This window comes from Protopterus annectens, chromosome 8.part0 (genome assembly GCF_019279795.1).
Source record: "Protopterus annectens isolate FY-2018-M chromosome 8.part0, PAN1.0, whole genome shotgun sequence".
Lineage (NCBI taxonomy): Eukaryota > Metazoa > Chordata > Ceratodontiformes > Protopteridae > Protopterus > Protopterus annectens.
Genome location: NC_056741.1, coordinates 524,980,393 through 525,000,170, shown reverse-complemented (window position 1 = coordinate 525,000,170; position 19,778 = coordinate 524,980,393). Strand labels below are relative to the sequence as shown.

Below are 19,778 nucleotides of genomic sequence, written 5' to 3'. Positions count from 1 at the left end.
GTTCTCAGCATCGGGATTCTCAACTGTCGGTCTTCTCCATTGTCGATCTTCCGGTGTTGGTGTTCTCGTCATCGGCGTTGTGCACTTTCGGCATTTTCAGGTAGACCCGTTAATATATATATCAGTTTTATTCTGTATTGTCCTTGTCAGGGCCTATAATTTAGAATCACACACCATTTCCCTGCTAGTGTTGCAACATATTGCACCTGCTTCCACCTTGCATAGGGTGCTCCTACAGCTGGTACCTCTAACAACTCAGTAGTTGACTCCTCCTCCTCCTCCATTGCTGCCAGAGGTCTGTCAGGCAGTACTGTGGTGCTTTCCTGTTATTACTAGATGTATCCAAGCAGCAGATGTGTGTGCCGGAAGTCCAAACACACATTTAATGACATTCCATGTCTGCAACAGTCCCCAGGCCATGGTCAGGGGGCTATGGAGGGGGGGGGTTGCATCAGTCACAGTTCCCCAGCATATCATGTATCACCTGCAATATAGAACAGTGGAGACCATTATGAATGATTTGCTACCTATGTCAGTAGGAACAGCATACACAGGAAAATGTAGCTGGCAATGAGTGCACCTACCAGCTGGATGACCTTGTGGAAAGTCATTTCACACAAATCACTGGTAGAAGTTACATATGTACCAAATGTAGAAATCATGGGAATTGACTGGATAGCACACAGACACACTATATATAACAGCCTCTAAATTGCACACCACCTGGCAGTTGAAGGAGTGGACCTCTTCCATTTGATATATCTGTTGACAAACAGAGCAGATGGGGTCTGCCTTCATGGCAATCTGAGTGCAATCAATGCCCCCCCAGACCTTAGGGAAATGGTCTATGTCATAAAATGTCCATAGTGATGATACCTAATTTAATTCCATGATGTTAATATCATTGAGCCAGCATTGAACCTACTACTGTAACTGAAGCCTGACTTCTAAGTACTGGAAAGCAACACTTTCTCTGATCTATCTAAAATGCCCACATAGTGATATTGGTCCTCTCCTTTGCTGTCCATGAAAACCAAATACCTTCCACCACATGTTGCAGTATCACTTCAAGGAACAGGTGTAGAATTCAGAAAACTGATACCTGTAAAATTCTTACCATGCTCCCTGCTGGATGCTAAAAGGTCCAGTTCACAAGGATGGTTAATGCTATATACACCTTTATGTCTCTTGGAATAGGCAGTCTGTACTCTCCTTGATTCTATGAGTTTGTGGCACATAGGAGCATAAAACACAGGAGCAATACTATGAGAATGATCACAGGGACCATAACATAACTAGACATAAAAAGTTTCATGTGGACCTACTTAAAACTTCTTGACACCCTTTTTGACCACTTAATGGTGTTAACCACCCAAATCAAGTATGGTCATGTGGGATAACCCTGACTTGAATTTGTGTTTGCACATCCAAACTTCAAGATTTTCCTTAAAAGTAGCTGAACTAATATTTTGTTTGTCCTGTAGTTGTATCTTATTCCATAGGCTAGGAATACGTTGCGTTATAAATCTATTCCCTCAGAGAGTCTTGTTTATTTGTTGGAGTAAGTTTAGGTGCTCCGTGTGGGTGTTTGAAGAGACACTGATTTTGTGAAGAAATAGGAGGTCAAATAGGACTGGGTCTTTCATGGCTCCAAAAGTGAGACAAATGTCACCTCGGAGCAACTGGTAAGCTACTGAGGATAAGGAGAGTTGTGCTAATCTCTCTGGATAATTGAAGAACTGAAGGCCTTTCATTATCTTGGTTAGAAATCTCTGAGGTCTTTCCAGTTGGGTGATATTCTTGGATTTGTATATACCAAAGGAGTACAGTATTCAGTGACAGTGATGGTTCTGATGAGGGAAGAGTACAGAAGTAAGAGAACTTCAATGGATCATACAGATGGATTGGTTGCAGTGTCATGTAAATGGTGTTTTCTTACAACTATTTGTTTCTTTGTCACTGCATTTTATTGCTTATTATTTATTACTGTATTGTGTTCATGCACATGTGTGTGTTTACCTTTTTTATGTACACTCTACCTTTTATTTTGCTAGTGTCTCTTACTTCTATTCTTCTAATGTTATGCACTTATAACTACGAAACAACTCATACTCATACTGTCCTGCCCTACTGACCCAGTGGAGGTTTTTTCCATATACCTGATGACAATTTATATCACATTTTCTAGGTGTCAAATATTAATTAGAAAATGAAGTGTTGAAACTACAGAATTTAAGTCAGAATATTTTGAAAGCATTATTTTCCCATTCAGAAGTCACGAGAGAAAGGAGAAAGCCACATACTACTTGTTTAAAAAAACACGTATTTTTCATTTCTCTGAGTAATGGTAACTTCATACGGATTACATTAATTAACAGTAGATGTGGGAGGTACAGCTCCTCACAAGGGAGAGATGAAGACAGGCTTGCTACTCACATAAAGTACATTCTTTTCAGAAATAAACATTCATGATGCTGTGGGTCTACATTGTGCACTCACTAGGAAATGTTGACCTCTTAGACCATGGTTCTGCTATTAGACCTCTCACTGGGACACATTCATGTCCAAGTAACTCTGTATATAATGCAATTTTGTGTAATTCAAGACCTCTTTGGACAAGAATAGAATGTTGTAACATAGGGTTAGAGGGTAGAAGGCTTAAGAAATTGTTAGCAAATATTTTTCACTGAAAGGATGGAACCATTAAACAACTTCCTTGTAGAATTTTAGGTCCCAAAAAAAAAGGAAACCCCAAAGAATTGTTGAGCACTTCATACTGGGTATATAGCATTGGTTAGGAAAACAGAAATACCAAACAGGCAACAGTGGTTGTTATCTGATAATTTGTTATTGTGTTTCTAGCTAGGATGTTATCTGGATTTTTATTTTCTTTTGTATGGGGATTTATTGTAAAGCCATCCAAGCTCCATTGTTATTTATTTTTGAAATCCTCTTGGAGAAAAAACATACTCATGGAGCAGTACCATATATTGCATACACAGCATTGTGGAGTAGGGCTATTCTGTTTATCACTTACTTCACATATTTAACTATTAATTTCCTCTGGTACCTACCAAGAAGAAAACTTCAGTGGATATGAGAAGTGACAACCCACACCCATGTTAATACTTGCATTAGCAACATCGCCTGCCTTCTGTTCTTATTCAGACTGATTGAATTTGATAACTTTTCTACAGTTAACAGTCATGCAAATGTTTTGCAGTCTAGTTAAACAATAACCCTTTGTAAGTTATGCTGAATTTTCCCATGGATGAGTGTGTGCTTTGATCATGTTACTTAAAGTATCCAAGTGGTCCATACCAGTAGGTAAATGCCCAGGTAAGTTACAATAATCTGGATTTAAATTGAAATGTGCACATATTTGTTACTGTGTGTGGATGTTAGAGTGGACTTTGTGGTATGGGACAACTATCATGCACAACCCATTGTCTTGGTAATTTGCTACGCTGCCTGCATGAAGGTTATATAATCTAGTATGACAGTATTAAAATTTGGGTGCTGCAGGGAGCAAAAATGAATACATGCATACTGCTTGTTTCTTCAGGTGTTGGAAATGAGGGTTTTCATGGATCTGTTGTCAGCATGGTAGGATGTTGATCACTTTCTAACAAATTATTCCAGGCATATCCATAAACAGCAGCTTGACCCACATCCTGAAATGTCATATTAATTGGGAAGGGGATATATTTACAGCTTACTTTAACAACTTTAGTATTCCTCCACCTAAAAAGTTGTTCCTACCTTCAGTGTCATCATTTCAGATCACAAAAGTTAATATCAAAATGGTCATCAGAGTGGCAGTGGGGTTAGTGTTGCTTCCTCACAGCACTTAGTTCTCCAGTTTGGTTCTCAACTGCTGTGCCTTCCCTTTGGAGTCTATATGTCCTCCTTTTGGCTATGTGGATTTTCACTGGGTGCTCCAGTTTCCTCCCAAAGACGTGCTGTAGGTGTGTGTGTGTGTGTGTGTGTGTGTGTGTGTGTGTGTGTGTGTGTGTGTGTGTGTGTGTGTGTGTGTGTGTGTATGTGTGTGTGTAATGTGCATACGTGCATGAATGCCTGAGTGTGTATGTGTGTGCATCTTGCAATGGATTGGTGCCCCATACAGGATTAGTTTCTTAGCCTTGCAGCCACTGCGTACCAATGAAACTGAAATAGATTAAGCTGGTAAATGGAAAACGAATGAATGAATATCAAAACAACATTATTACTGTTATCAGTAAATGAAGTTTTCGAACATCACTGAACTGGAAGTATGGCTGATCACCCTTGTTATTTGATTAAGTGGCACTATTCCTCATAGGCAAAACTGATTTTAGCCATAATAAAATATCATAGTGAGACAGACAGTTACAATACCAGGATTTTACAATACCTTGTAATACAGCATTTCACTTAAGAGAATCCAGGCTAACTAACCCACAGCTGTAAGCTTTCCTTTTTTTACATGCTATTAGACATCACAGTTTATTAGTTAACACATCCTGTTCACTGTGTCAGCATCATCACAATGTAATAAAGCAAATGGGGATAGCTGGGATATTTAGTACAGGCAGTAAAAGCAAATTAAGGATCATATTTATACTGCTTCTGATTTTTCGTGCTGATGCCAATTCCTCAGATGAGACATAAATGAAAATAACCTATTTTTATTTAGACGTCTTCTGCAGACATGGCATGTACTTGACTGGTTATTCTATTATTAGCACAGAGATCATTTCCTAATTATTTCTCCTTGTGTGCAGTTCCACTAAGTTGAGAAATACAGCTGTACTGGGATTTTATTTTTTTAAATTTCATAATCTAATTACTAACCTCAAATAGTAACCCTGATTTTGGTGGCATTCACCTCTTTTAAACCACCACAGCTGAACCTGCAGATATTGTCACTTTTGTAACATGTTCTCTGGTAAGATAACTATGTATTTTCATCATAGTCTGTGAGGTTTACTTAGCAGTGCATACAAGTTCTGGTGAAAGCAATATTATTACGTAGATATAATTAGCAGTTCAGTCATTTAAATGCCAAATGCATGCAGTGAAGGGATTCCATAGATAGAACACTTCCTTTACAGTAGACACTCTGCAGATAAGCAGATGCTAATTTCTGTTTAGGAATCTCAGTCCAAATATGGACACACCTTTCTCTGCATACCATTGTTAACTGAGTGATAGCTAATCGTAACAGGGTGTTGAAGACGAATACTTTTGTGAGTCAGGCCCAGAGCTCTGTAGACAAATGCAAAGCTTGTTTAGTGCTTCATCCTTTAAGCATGGTGTCATCTGGAATTATTGGGCCTGAGGAGTACTGAGCTGTTACTGTATCTATAATGCATAATGCAGCAGAGACAGACAGTGTGTATATTTTTTTCTGCTTTGAGTATACCACATAAAAAACAGAAATTGATATTAAAAGGAGTGGAAAGGTCACCTGTTCTTGCCTAGTTTCCTGCCCTTTGTCACATTCTGGACCCTATTCAAGTCTGATGTCTCATCCTTCTCCTATTTCTATACTAATGTCTGGATATACAGCTTTTATGGACTTTATGCTCCCTTTCATTAACTATCTTTTTCTTAAGCATCTCTTGCAACCTCCTGTTCCAGGTGCTCCTTAACTCTTCCATAAAGATGTGTTTTCTCAAATCCCTCTGAACCTCGCTCCCCACACATTTCAGAACATCCCTCCATTATTCTATATATGACAGCTTACCTCATGCCATTATAGTAGATGATGCCTACTTTACTTTTATGATGTTAATATCCTTGCGCCAGATTTGAACCTACTACTGTAATTGAAGTCTCATTTCTAAGCACTGAGAAGCAACAGTTTGATCTATCTAAATTTCCCTGAACATTGCTTACTATCCCACCAGCACAGCCTGCTTCCCTGTCTTAGTTTCCTGCTGCTTTGAAACAAATAGATTTTTCCATCCTTCCTGATGATATATGCTACTTTCAGGAATGATCTGAACAGTAAACATGAATGAAAAATACATAGTAAGAACAGTGTTCAAATGATGCTGAACATTCAAATGCATTCTAATTAGTATTTTAGTAAAACATTTTATGAGGCTATGTGGAGTCTGCAGAAAGGAACACAAGTATGTATTATGTAAGTAGCTATTATATACTGGCAAAACAGGATATCTTTTATTCATTTGACATTTCCATGACAAAACAGTGAAGAAAAAAGAAAGTGCCTGGGAACTACTGCCCCATTAGCCTAACAAGCCTGGTCTGCAAGGCCATGGAACGTATCATCATGGATCTTATACACAAAGACAATGATAATCTCCAAACTCTGGACCCCACCCAGTTCGGGTTTGTAAAAGGCAGATCATGTCTCCTAAACCTGATAGACTTCTTTGAAGCAGCCACCAAAGCCGTAGACGAGAGTAAGGTAGTTCAGACAGCCTATCTAGATTTTGCCAAGGCTTTTGACACCATCCCCCACTCTGGAATTATAGATAAACTCACTAAATTAGGTATAAATCCCTATGTCAAAAGATGGGTTGCCAACTGGCTCACTGACAGAAGCCACACTGTGAAAGTAGCAGACTCCAAATTCAACTTCAGACTAGTGACAAGTGGAGTACCACAGGGTTCAGTCCTGGGTCCTCTCCTGTTTGGTATCTACTTTTCTGAAGTACAGGCTAACACAGAAGTCATTTGGCTAATGAAGTTCGCAGATGACTGCAAACTAGGAGCCATAATCAAAACTACTAACGATGTGGACATCCTACAAAAGGGCCTCATGGAGACAGATGCCTGGTGTCAAAGCCATGGCCTCAAGCTCAATGCCAAAAAGTCCATTGTCATCCCCTTTGGTAAAAACTCTGTACCAATGAGATATCACATAGGTGGTAGTCTACTTAACACCAAAAGTGTGATAAGAGACCTTGGGACACAGGTGGACAGTAGTCTCTCCTTTGATAATCACATCACCACAGTAGTCAGGAAATCTTTCTATGTGGCAAACCTCATCACAGATGGTTTCTCATCCAGGAAAAAAGAGGTCATTGTTCCCCTCTACTCATCACTCATTAGACCCATCATAGAGTACAATGCCCCTTTTGGTATTTACCTCACAAGACATCTACAAAAACTGGAAAGGCCACAGAAATGCCTCACAGAGAGGATTACCAGCCTCAAACAGATGCCCTACGCAGACTGTCTCAAAAAAACCCAGCTTTACTCCGTCGCATGTTGCCTACTCAGAGGCGATCTCTGCCTAACATACAAAGCTATGTCGAACCCAGAGCTGTTGGACATGCTTCACTTAAAGAAATCTCAATCCCTCTGAGCTACACGCTCTAGGGACCTAAACCTTGTCACTACAATAAACAGACATGCTGGAGGGATAGATTCCTGTCCCAGAGACTTCCCATACTCTGGAACAAACTACCTATCTATATCAAACAAAACTCCTCATTAGCACTCTTCAAGAAAAATCTTGATGATTGGATGGGAAATAAGAAATTCACCCCGGGGATCACCTCTGTGGCTCTGCTTGACAGGAGCACAGAAAAATAATTTTCTTGTATGGCGAAAGCCAGGGTACCTTTTTGGCTAGGCTTATATAGGCCCTAGGGCCAATAGCCTAGTACCTAGCTATGAACCTATGAACCTATGAAGACTGAAAGGCCAATTGCCTGTTTCTGAAGCAATAAATTATGAGTTATTATGATTGAAAAGGAAAAGAAAAAACTAAATACCATCAGGCCAGGAAACTCTAATACTACCGTCCCCCATCATATAACAGTTTGCTACCATTTCCCACAACACTGTGTTTTACTGGCTTTTTCTATAACTGTTAGTACATGAACATATAAAGCTACATGCACTAAAAAGAATATTATACAATTCCTCCTCTAAAACGTGCACGCTGATTGGCCAGCCTAACCAGCGTGCCCGTTGTAAATCCCTCAATATACTAACGGAAAAAGGTCCGGTCGCCCGGACTTTTTCCGTTAGTATAAAACACTGTCTCGCTATGTTAAAAGAGTTTAACATAGTGATACAGGTTTAAAAAAAGCAACGCAGATCTCCGTTGCTTTTTTTAAAGCTGTCTCGCTATGTTAAACTCCTTTAACATAGCGACAAAGTGTGTAAAAAGCAATGGAGATCTTGCGATCTCCGTTGCTTTTTTTTTAAACCTGTCTCGCTATATTAAATGGGTTTAACATAGCGAGACAGCTTTAAAATAAGTAACGGAGATCCCTAGAGTGTGTAGCTCGGAGGGATTGGGATTTCTTTAGGTGTAGCATGTCCAACAGCTCTGGGTTTGACATAGCTTTATATGTTAGGCAGAGATCACCTCAGAGTAGGTGATATGCTACGGAGTAAAGCTGGAGTTTTTTGAGACGGTCAGCGTTTGGCATTTATTTGAGGCCAGTAATCCTCTTTGTGAGGTACTTCTGTGGCTTTTCCAGCTGCTGCAGATGTCTTGTGAGGTACATTCCAAAAGGGGTGTTGTACTCTACAATGGGTCTAATGAGTGTCGAGTAGAGGGGAACAATGACCTCTTTTTTCCTGGATGAAAACCCTTTTATGATGAGGTGTGCAATGTAGAAGGACTTCCTGACTACTTTGGTGATGTGACTATCAAAGGAAAGACTACTGTCCATCTGGGTCCCAAGGTCTCTTATCACACATTCATTATTAAGTAGATTGCTGCCTATGTGGTAGTTCATGGGTACAGAGTTTTTATCAACGGGGATGACACTGCACTTTTTTGGCATTGAGCTTGAGGCCAAACAGGAGAGGTCCCAGGACTGAACCCTGTGGTACTCCACTTGTCACTGGTTTGAAGTCAGATTTGGAGTCTGCAACTTTTACAGTGTGGGTTCTGTCAGTGAGCCAGTTGGCAACCCATCTTGTGATGTAGGGATTTATATCTAGTTTAGTGAGTTTAGCTATAATTCCAGAATAGGGGATGGTGCTGAAAGCCTTGACAAGGTCAATATAGGCTGTGTGAACCATCTTACCCTCATCTATGTCTTTGGTGACTGCCTCAAAGAAGTCGATCAGGTTCAGGAGGCATGATCTGCCTTTCACAAACCCGAACTGGGTGGGATCTAGAGTTTGGAGGTTACCAATGTCTTTGTTTATGAGTTCCATGATGATACGTTCCATGGCCTTGCAGACCAGGCTCGTCAGGCTAATAGGGCGATAGTTCCCGGGATCAGTGCTAGCTCCCCCTTAGAGGAGTGGGATAACTGTTGCTGTGTGCCATTCAGTGTGCACAAAGCCTGATGCGAGGCTATTATTAAACATGGTGCTTAGGTGGGGAGCCAGTTTGTCCAGAAGTTCATGTAAAACGCAGCCTGGGGTGTTGTCCGGTCCCATGGATACTGTGTTTTTGGCTTTAGAGAGTGCAGCTTTTACCTGCGTAGTTGTGGTTACAGGGACTCTGCATTCTTCCTGTATAGATATGGGCCTTTTAGGGGGTGTGGGGGGGGGGTAAAGTTAGCACTGAACCTATCTGCCAGGATGCTGGCAATATCAGTTGGTTCTGTAATTTTCGTGCCGTTGTGCTGTAACTCAGAGCAGATCTGGGTGTTTTCATGAAGATTCTTGACATAGCTATAGAATGCTTTGTGGTTGTCCTTAGAATCAGTGGTGATTTTGTTTTCGTAGCTAGCTTTGGAGGATCTTATAATGGATCTCAGCTTCTTACTGAGGCTGACCAGGGAGCTCCTCCACTCATGGGATTTTAATCTCTTTTGCAAAAGTTTCTTCCTTCTATTGTACAGTTTGTTTATGGCAGGGGACCACCAGATTGGCTTCCTTTTTTTGGAGGATAGCGTCTTGGTTCTGTTTGGGATAGCACGATCCATGCACTCGTGTAAGTGCTTATAGAGTGCATTTCTGTAGGATTCAGCAGTTGTAACTGTATTGTCTATCTGTATGGGTGTCATGAAGTTCACCAGTTCTGTCTTAAGAAGCATGAAGTTGGCTTTGGAGAAGTTTTTTACAGTGGTTTCCTTAATGGGGGGTGGGGGCGGGCTGTGAATATCAAGGGTGACTAGCTTATGGTCGGATCAGACCAACGAGGAGTTGACTTCAGGTGTGGAACACCGGTCACTCATGTTGGTAATGACTAGGTCTAGGATATTGTTGCCCCTGGTGGGGGTGTGGATAAGTTGATCCAGGGCATTGGAGTTTATGAATTCCAGAAAACAATGAGCTAAAAAGTTGGTACACGAGTAGTTTTCCCAGTTAATGGTGGGGTAGTTGAAGTCGCCCATTATTAGGGTGTTTAGTTGAACCCTAATATTTTCCAGTACATTAAGAAAAGAGAAGTGGGAATCCTGAGGCATGATGGGGCATCTGTAGCAAGCTACAATTTGGATTGCAGTTTTGTCCAGAGTTAGTTGCACTTGGATAACCTCGGATGCATTATGCTGAGCAACTAGCCTAGAGGTGTGGATATCCTTAATGAATATGGACACACCTCCGCCTTTGGTGTTTTGGTCCAGGTTACATGGCCGAAAAGTGTGGTATGAGTTATAGCCTGTAGTGCAGGGGTGCTCTCTGGAGCCTTGAACCAGGTCTCAGTCTAATAAGTTAGAAAAGTGACTTCTTACCACAATGGTGGCACTTTCCATATTATCTTGGAATGCAAATGGTCTCACAGGTATAGACAAAAAGGAAAGAAGTTAGCTAAAGCTCTTGTCACCCCTATAGTGCCTTTTTTAGGCAAGGTTCAAAGGACAAAACCACCATTGCAACAGATACAAGCATGCAAAATCTGAAGGTAATGCTACTCAATGCTAGAAGTCTAAACCTCAAAATGCACTCTCTCTCGTGGCACTCCTAAAAATAGAGAACATCGATATTTGTGCAGTAACTGAGACCTGGTTCAAGGCTCCAGAGAGCACCCCTGCAATACCAGGCTACAACTCTTACCACACTTTTCGGCCACCAACCCAAGACCGAAACACTAAAGGTGGAGGAGAGTCCACATTCACCAAAGATATTCACACCTCCAGGCTAGTTGCCCAGCACAATGCATCTGAAATTCTCCAGGTGCAACTAACATTAGGTAAGACTGCAATCCAAATTATAGCTTGCTACATATCTCCTACCTTGCCCCAAGATTCTCACTACACCTTTCTAAACATACTGGAAAATATTAAGATACAACCGAACACCCTAATACTGGGTGATTTCAACTACCCTGCCATTAACTGGGAAAACTACTCGGGTACCAACACCTTTTCCCAACAGTTCTTGGCATTCATAAATTCCAATGCCCTGGATCAACTAATCCATTGTCCCACCAGGGGCTCCAATATCCTAGATCTGGTCATTACCAACATGGGAGATGGATGCTCCACACCAGTAGTCACTCCATCATTGGTCAGGTCTGACCATAAGCAAATCACCCTTGACATCCACATCCCCCCCCCACCCCCAGTAAGGAAACCTCCGTAAAAAACTTCTCCAAAGCCAACTTCATGCTACTCAAGTCAGAAGTGACAAACTTCATGGCACCCATGCAGACGGGATCTGAAAGTTTGACTGCTGAATCCTAGACTAAGGCAGTGTACGAGCACATCCACTTGTGCATGAATCATGCCATCCCATATAGAACCAAGATACTCTCCTCCAAAAAAAGGAAGCCAATCTGGTGGTCCCCTGCCAGAAACAAACTATACAACAGAAGGAAGAAACTGTTGCAGAAAAGAGGAAAATCCCAGGATGCAAAATACTCCCTTACCAGCCTCAGTAAGAAGCTGATCCTTCATAAAATCCTTCAAAGCTAGTTACGAAAATAAAATTGCCAAAGATTCCAAAGACAACCACAAGGCATTTTATAGTTATGTCAAGAATCTAAATGGCAATGCTCAGATCTGCTCTGAGCTACAACAGAATGGCATTAAATATACTGATCCCAAGGATATTGCCAATATCCTGACAGATCGATTTAGTGCCAACTTCACTCCCCTCTCACTTCCTAAAGGACCCACCTCAATACCAAAGACTTCCAAATTCCAGTAATCACGGCCACACTGATAGAAACCACACTCTCCAAAGCTAAGAATACAGCATCCATGGGACCAGATGACATCCCGGGCTGTGTACTACATGAACAACAAAAGGAACTGGCACCTCACCTAAGTGTCATGTTTAATCATAGCCTCACCTCAGGCTTCGTGCCCACTGAGTGGCGCACAGCTACAGTTATCCCACTCAAGAAAGGGGGATCCACCTTGGATCCCGGGAACTACCATCCCATCAGTCTGATGAGCCTGATCTGCAAGGGCATGGAACGCATTATCATGGAACTTATAAACAAAGACATTGGCAACCTTCAAACACTGGACCCCACCCAGTTTGGGTTCGTGAAGGGCCGATCATGTCTCCTGAACCTGAATGACTTCTTCGAATCAGTCTCCAGAGCTGTGGAGGAGGGTAAGGCAGACCAGACAGCCTATCTGGACCTCACAAAGGCCTTCGACACCATCCCCCACTCTGGAATCATAGATAAACTTACTAAGCTGGGCATAAATCCCTACATCACTTGATGGGTTGCCAACTGGCTTACTGACAGAACCCAGACTGTAAAAGTAGCTGTCTCCAAATCCAGCTCCAGACAAGTGACAAGTGGTGTACCTCAGGGTTCAGTCCTGAGACCGCTCTTGTTTGGCATCTACTTCTCTGAAGTATAGACCAACGCTAAGGGACTCTGGCTAACAAAGTTTGCAGATGACTGCAAACTGGGAGCCATTATTGAATCCCCAAATGATGTGGATATTCTACAAAAGGGCCTTACAGAAACAGATGCTTGGTGCCAGAGCCATGAGCTCAAGCTTAATGCCAAAAAATGTATAGTTATCCCCTTTGGGGAAAACCATGTACCCATGAATTATCACATAGGTGGCAGTACACTAAACACCGAAAGTGTGATGAGAGACTTAGGGACACAAGTGGACAGTGGTCTCACCTTCAATAACCACATTGCCACAACAGTCAGGAAATCCTTCTATGTGGCACACCTCATCACTAAGGGCTTTTCATACAGAAAAAAGGAGGTCATTGTCCCACTGTACTCATCCCTCGTTAGACCCATAATAGAGTACAATGCCCCATTTGGTATGTACCTCACAAGACATCTGCAACAGCTGGAAAGGCTGCAGAAATACCTCACTAAAAGAATCACAGGCCTAAAGCAGATGCCATATGCTGACCATCTAAAAAAACTCCAGCTATACTATGTGGCATATCGTCTGCTCAGAGGCGATTTCTGCTTAACATACAGGCCATGTCAAACCCTGAGCTGTTGGACATGCTCCACTTAAAGAAATCCCAATCCCTCAGAGCCACATGCTCCAGAGATCTAAACTTTGTCATCACAATGAACAAAACATGCTGGAGGGATAGGTTCCTGACCCAGAGACTCTCCATACTCCGGAATAGACTGCCCATACATGTCAAGCAGAGCGCCTCCTTGGCCCTCTTCAAAAGGAACCTTGATGATTGGATGGGAGATAGGAAATTCACCCCGGGGATCATGTCAGTCGCCCTGCTAAACAGGAGTCCAGGGAAGTAAATATTGTGGGAAGAAATATCCAGGGAATTGTTATGGCTAGACTTGTACAGGCAATAGGGCCAATAGCCTAGTACCAACCTATGAACCTATGAATACTTAATTATATTAAGAAATGCAGACTGCAAATAGCAATGCTAAAGGAGACACATTTGGAAAGAAATGAGCATGTTAATTTGATAAAGAAAGGATTTCAGGATGACTATTCTGCAGAATATCAGTGACAAAGGAAAAGAAGAGTGCTTATATTAATTGCTAGAGGAGCTCCGGTAGTAGCAGAAGATGAAAAAAGACAATAATGATAGATTTGTAGTAGTAAGGGGCTACTGGCAAGGAATGAGGATTATGCCTGCATGTATTTATGTCCCACCTAAAACTGATGTTTAACAGCTTACAAAATTTGGGGATAAGTAATTGGCTTTCAGCGTGAAGCATTACACAAAAATGGGGACTGTAATTTGATTTGCAACAATGAGGATGTATCTGTAGAGTACAGCAGGGAAAATATAACAAAAGAGGATACATTTCTGAAGAAATTTATGAAAATATTTTGTATGAAATATGTGAATTCAGTAGCAGGAACTCAGAGAGAATTTGTATATTATTCCCCAAGGTACAATAACTTGGATAAACTTGACAGAAATTATATTTCACATTTCCATTTAATTGAGAACACTGATACACATTTATATCATGACCCAGTAATTACAGAGATAACAATGCAGGGTAATAAAGTAAAGATGAGACACTGGTGCCTCCCCACCTACCTGTTAAAAAGAGAGGAATTCAAAGAATGGGTAGTGGAAATTATTCAAGAGTTGCTAGGGAAGATAAAAGAACTCCAGAAGTTCTTTGCGAATTACTGGTATAAAAAGAAAGAGGACTTTAAAAATAACCTCAAAAAACATGATAACCCTTGGCAATTAACTGCTCGGTAATATACCAAAAATGAAAAGTATGTAATGTGCAAGATACCAAAGCAGAAACACAGCCAGGAAGTGACAGCACGTATAACAACTCTCTTAAAACATAAAAATAAATTTAATAAGATAAGTGCTTTCACAATAAAATTGCTTCATCGAATCACTTTAAAAATAGGGTAGAAATAAAAGAAAAATATATTTGGTTAAGAAGTAATAACAATTATTTAGAGGGGCTGACAAAGTTTAAAGTATCATAAAATAAGGGGAATCTCACATAACAAGAGGAGGCAGAACAGTAGAGTGCTAAAGAGAAAATAAGGGGAGTAGCTGGATAATATGTATGATGAGTTTAGAAAGGTTGCTGTTAAACAACTGTTTTTGATAATAAGTCCAAAGCACAAACACTTTTGGCACAATGACTTAGGCAACAGAAAGTAGAAAGGGTTGTTGCCAAACTTAGGGAGCCTATAACAAGAAAAATAACCAGAGATCCTGTAGACATATTAGAGATATTTCAGATTTTTTACAAAAAAATTGTATAAAGCAGAGACGTGGGAAAAGCAAGAAAAAGCAGAAATGGAAACATTTATTGAAGATTTAAATATGCCAAGGTTAGAGGTAGTTGAGGCTCAACAAGTAACAGTTAAGATAGGTGGAGATGAGATAAAAATGGTGATGTATAACCAATCTACAGGAAAGTATCCAGGAATAGATGATATTCTGGTAGAAGTTTGGAAGTTGGGAGGGAAGCAAGTGATAAAGATCTGGAAGGTTTTGTTTAACAGCATTTTAAAAGGATGGGAGGCACTAACATCCTGGAAAAAAAGCTGTGCTGCCTATAATACCTAAAGATGGCAAAGAGCCATTTGATCCAACTTCATATAGGCCTATTTCAGTTTTAGGCTATGATTATAAAGTGTTTATGTCTACAATGGCTAAAAGAAAGGCAAAGGTGATACCAAAATAGATAGATATAGACCAATGTGGTTTTGTGCAGGGGTAGCAAATAGCTGACAACATTAATAGAACAATGATGATTTAGAGGAAAACAGAATGCAAGAAAATACAGCTGTTATCACTGGGTCTTGATGCAGAGAAAGCATTCGACAGAGTAAGCTGGGAGTTTATGAGCAGGGCAATGGAAACATCTGCATTTCCTGATACAATAATAAGATTAATTAAAAGGATATATGAGGGATCAGAGGCAAAAATCAAAGTGGGAGAGTTCCTTTCTGATAAGTTGTTTCTGAACAGAAGAACTAGACAGTGGTGCCCTCTTTCCCCTTTGTCATTTGCATTATATTTAAAACCACTGGCAAAGAAAATACTGGACTCAGAAATTCAAGGACATAATTGGTATGGTATTCAAGGAAAGTCACCTTTATTTCCAGATGACATTATTTTGTTCCCGATAGAACCAGAAAAAGACAACTCAGTGTTGTGGAGCATTCAAAGTAATGCAATTTCTTTTAATTGCACTGTTGTGCGGTCTGAATGATAATAAAGTTCACTTTGAATTTTGACTTTTTTTATTATGAGACAGTTCTGTTTTTTTTTTTTTTTTTTTTTTTTTTGTGGATATAAAATTCTTGAAGATAAAACAAAGACTACAGTTACAAATTGGTCCAGCAATATCCATATTTACGGGGACATGATAAAATTAAGTATTTAGGTGTATGGATTAAAAACAACAAGAGTCAAGTTGGATAAGTTGATCCTCCTAACAGAACAAGGAGGTTTATGATTACCTGATCTGAAGGGATATTTTAGAGCTACATGGTTAAGGCTCTTATACATAACACACAGAAAAAGCTACAGTTTAAAGTGGAAAGGGATGATGGTGAAGCAAGGTTATAATTCAGTGGTAAGGAAAGAATGGAGTTTTGGATGCAGATCCATATGGAGAATAACAATTGTCATACAGAGTATTATATTCATAAAGTAGCTGAAAGTATACTAAGATCTAAGCCAAGATGGAAATGGAGAAAGGAGATTCTGAAGATAGGGATGACTGCAATTTTGGGTACAGAGAACAGACAAGACGGGGGTGGAATTTACTGGAGAAAGCTGGCAGAGGAAACAAGGTACTGGAAACAAATAATTAGAGAGTAGAATGGGAAGAGGCCAAAAATATATTTGGATTGCAGGCTAATGATTGCGTTTCCTATCACAGATTGATATGAGAGCACAGGCAAACAGAAAGGGATGGGGAAATCCTTAATGAAAGACCTGCACTGGTTGAGTTTTTACTTGAGTCTAGAACAGAAGCTGCTTTTAAAAAAGGGAATTAATTAGTAAGGCATATAACATATTGCATAATAACTATAGGAACCAATCAGATGAAGTCAGAAAAGACTGGGAAGAGAGATCAGATATGCAATTCACAAAGAAACAATGGGAGGGCATATGTATGGCTCCCAAATATGCAATAAAAGTCTAGAATATTTAGGATTTTTTCTCTCAAAGTGTTTGCATAAATACTTTTATACTCCCAAGCAGACTCCAAAGAATTTTCCTCAAGTAGATTGCAAATGTTAGAGATGTGACAGAGAAGAAACTGGTAACTGAGGAACATATGTTTTGGGAACGTAATGTGTTGGAAGACTTTGAAAATTACCTAGAGTACTCTGCCAGGAATACTGGTTAAGCAAACAAGCGTAACTAAGAATACAGAATCTGAATTGCCTAGACACAGTAAGGCTTTATTAAGTTTAATTCTGGTGGCTACCAAAAAAGCAATTGCTACAAAATAGAAACTGACTAAACCAACTATACTTGAAGTAGTAAATATTTTAGCAGCATAAAAGAACAGGAAGTAGGATCTTTAGAAAAGGACAAGAGAAAATTATATGTAAAAAATGGAAATTGTGGGAACAATGCATGCAGAAAAATGTTTTGGAGGAGGAATGAGACTTCATAGAAGACAGGAATTGAATAATTTATGTAATGCTGCTTAGATTATGGGATATATAACAATATGTATGATGTATAATATTTGTAAGTGTGAATTTGTTAATATGATTTGATTACTTTTATATAAATGTAAGTTTACTTATGTCACAAGTGATAATTCAATAAAGGTGTTTAAAAAGGGGGAAAAAAGCTATTTCTGGTACATGAATATTGAAAACAGGTGGTATCCATGATCATTTTGCATTCTTTGAAAAATGATTGGCAGGCTTTAGGTCTGCAATGTGTGTGCCTAAAGGGCACTCTCTGTCAGATAAGTCAGTGCCTATTAGATACAAAGAAAAAAATAAACATTGTTATCACACAGCTGTGGTGTTCATTTCTTTATCAGGAGAACTATTCTACATCCAACTTCCTGCATAACAGTTCCCAAGCTTTTAATAAGATGTATAATAACTAAATAAACAAGCCTTCCCTCCAAAAATAAAAAGATACGATGGTGGTGGTGGTGGTGGTTACTACTCTTCTAGGTATAAAGGTGCTGTAACCTTGTAAAATGTGTAAGATCTGGAGAGCAATAAAGGCATGGCTGGCATGTCTGAGTCTTCTAAGCCAGCATCAGGCCACAGCCAGGAGGAATGACAGAATAAATGTGTCGCAATAGGGGAAAAGGTAGGGCATTTGGGTGGATAAGAACAAATTAAAAGAGCTAAAATGAGCAAACACCAAAAATCTGTAATACAAGATAAGGTCTTTCTTTTAGAATCATATTCTGTTATTACAGAAGTGCATTCACCCTGCAGGTGATCTTAGGGTGTGGTATTTTGAGCAACATAAAATGGGTAGCAGATAATAAAGTAAAAAGCTGTTACTAATGGAGAACTAAAACATTTGCAGTGACTCAATGTCGCAGCATTTGTATATCTACAAAAGGCCCTGAATTACATACTGTTGTTAATCTGACTCCTAGCCCGACATGGTCACTTTTATATTCCAAGGAAAGAGCCCACTTTTACTGTAACAGCCTAGCTCTTTCCTGCATTTATCATTCATGAGGCAGTTCTGGCCTTAAGGGCAACCATTCAGTCAGCTGCAAAAGGAATGCCACCAGGATGACTTGCAATGCTTTTTTATTTTTTGGAGAAAGGAAGTAAAGTCTTGTTAACACAACACATTGATTCTTGTTTTCAATTCAGGTCAGAATGTTGGAAGAACTGAGCAGCCAGTACGATTCTTTCCTTTTCTGGAGGCAGCCCATACCTGAGGTGGACCTATCAGAGCTTGAGGAGCTAGGCTTAGGGAAAACAAATCATCAGTCTGCATCAAGCTGCAAATGTCCTGGAGGGAAGCAAAACTGTTGTGATGACCTAGATGAAGATGAAAGACTCTCCGAATACAATGAGTTCAACTACTGGAGAATGCCTGTTGCAGATATTGACTCTTTTGACTTTAGCCTCCTATAACCATATTCCTACCCTACTACTCATAGCTCAATAATGGAGCACGGTTTTGAAATGTGTAGCTGTTTTGATTTTTTGCCATCCTTAAATAATGTTAGCAATCAAAATAATGCATTACTGTTACATCATCTGACTACTTTTTGCATGGAAACAAAGTTCAGTTACTATTCCCTTTAACATTATTGTTCTTTTATAAGCAAATGGCTATAAAATGCCAAAGAAACTCTTACAACTTTTTAGTCTGGGCACATTTCTACCCACATGTTATACAAATTGCAGTTTAACTTCTTTTCATAACAACATGTAACTGGTCTATGATGCTGACTTTATTCAGCTGCTTAAACTTAACAGGCATATATGCCAGACTATAAATATGTAGTACTTGTAAATGACAGAATGAGGACAGAAGCAAACAGGTTTGTACCTTCAGGAGTAAATAGTCAAATGAGATGTGTGCATAACAATAGTTCTATTTTCATGCTGATACTAACAAGCTAATGGGAACAGAAAACCAAGCTGCAAAATGTTTGCCTGTATGTGAAATATAAAGTATTGTTGACAGTTGTCTGAAATCTATATCTATATTCAAAGTATAATGTATGATCAGTATTCTTCTAAGGTATTTACAGATCCTGCAGTTATGGAAATAAGTGGAAAAGATACATTACCCAGTGATTTATCTCATAAATGTTAACTATTTTGTTTTTCAAAATGTAACACAAACATAAGCAGAGAGATGCTTGAAAGCTACTGTGCAGTTTATGAATATAATGCACTCTAGGGAGTTTTTCATGTGATCAGCCTCATCCACAATTGTGATGTTATCAACAAATAAGGATATTTCTTGTAAATAAGACAGAGGTTAATGTAAAAGTTCAAGCAAGTCAGTGCAAATTATAGGAACGACTGCCT

General features: G+C 39.7%; 1 protein-coding gene across 1 annotated transcript in view; it reads left to right on the top strand.

Moving 5' to 3' along the window:
* MLLT11 (MLLT11 transcription factor 7 cofactor) overlaps nucleotides 1-19,430 on the top strand; it is a 39,308-nt gene extending 19,878 nt beyond the window's left edge. Inside the window, exon 2 of the mRNA XM_044080026.1 lies at nucleotides 18,603-19,430. Within this exon, the coding sequence (XP_043935961.1) occupies nucleotides 18,609-18,869 (261 nt within the window). The 5' untranslated portion in view covers nucleotides 18,603-18,608 and the 3' untranslated portion in view covers nucleotides 18,870-19,430. The remainder of the gene's footprint in view (nucleotides 1-18,602) is intronic.
* The last annotated feature ends 348 nt before the right edge of the window (nucleotides 19,431-19,778 follow it).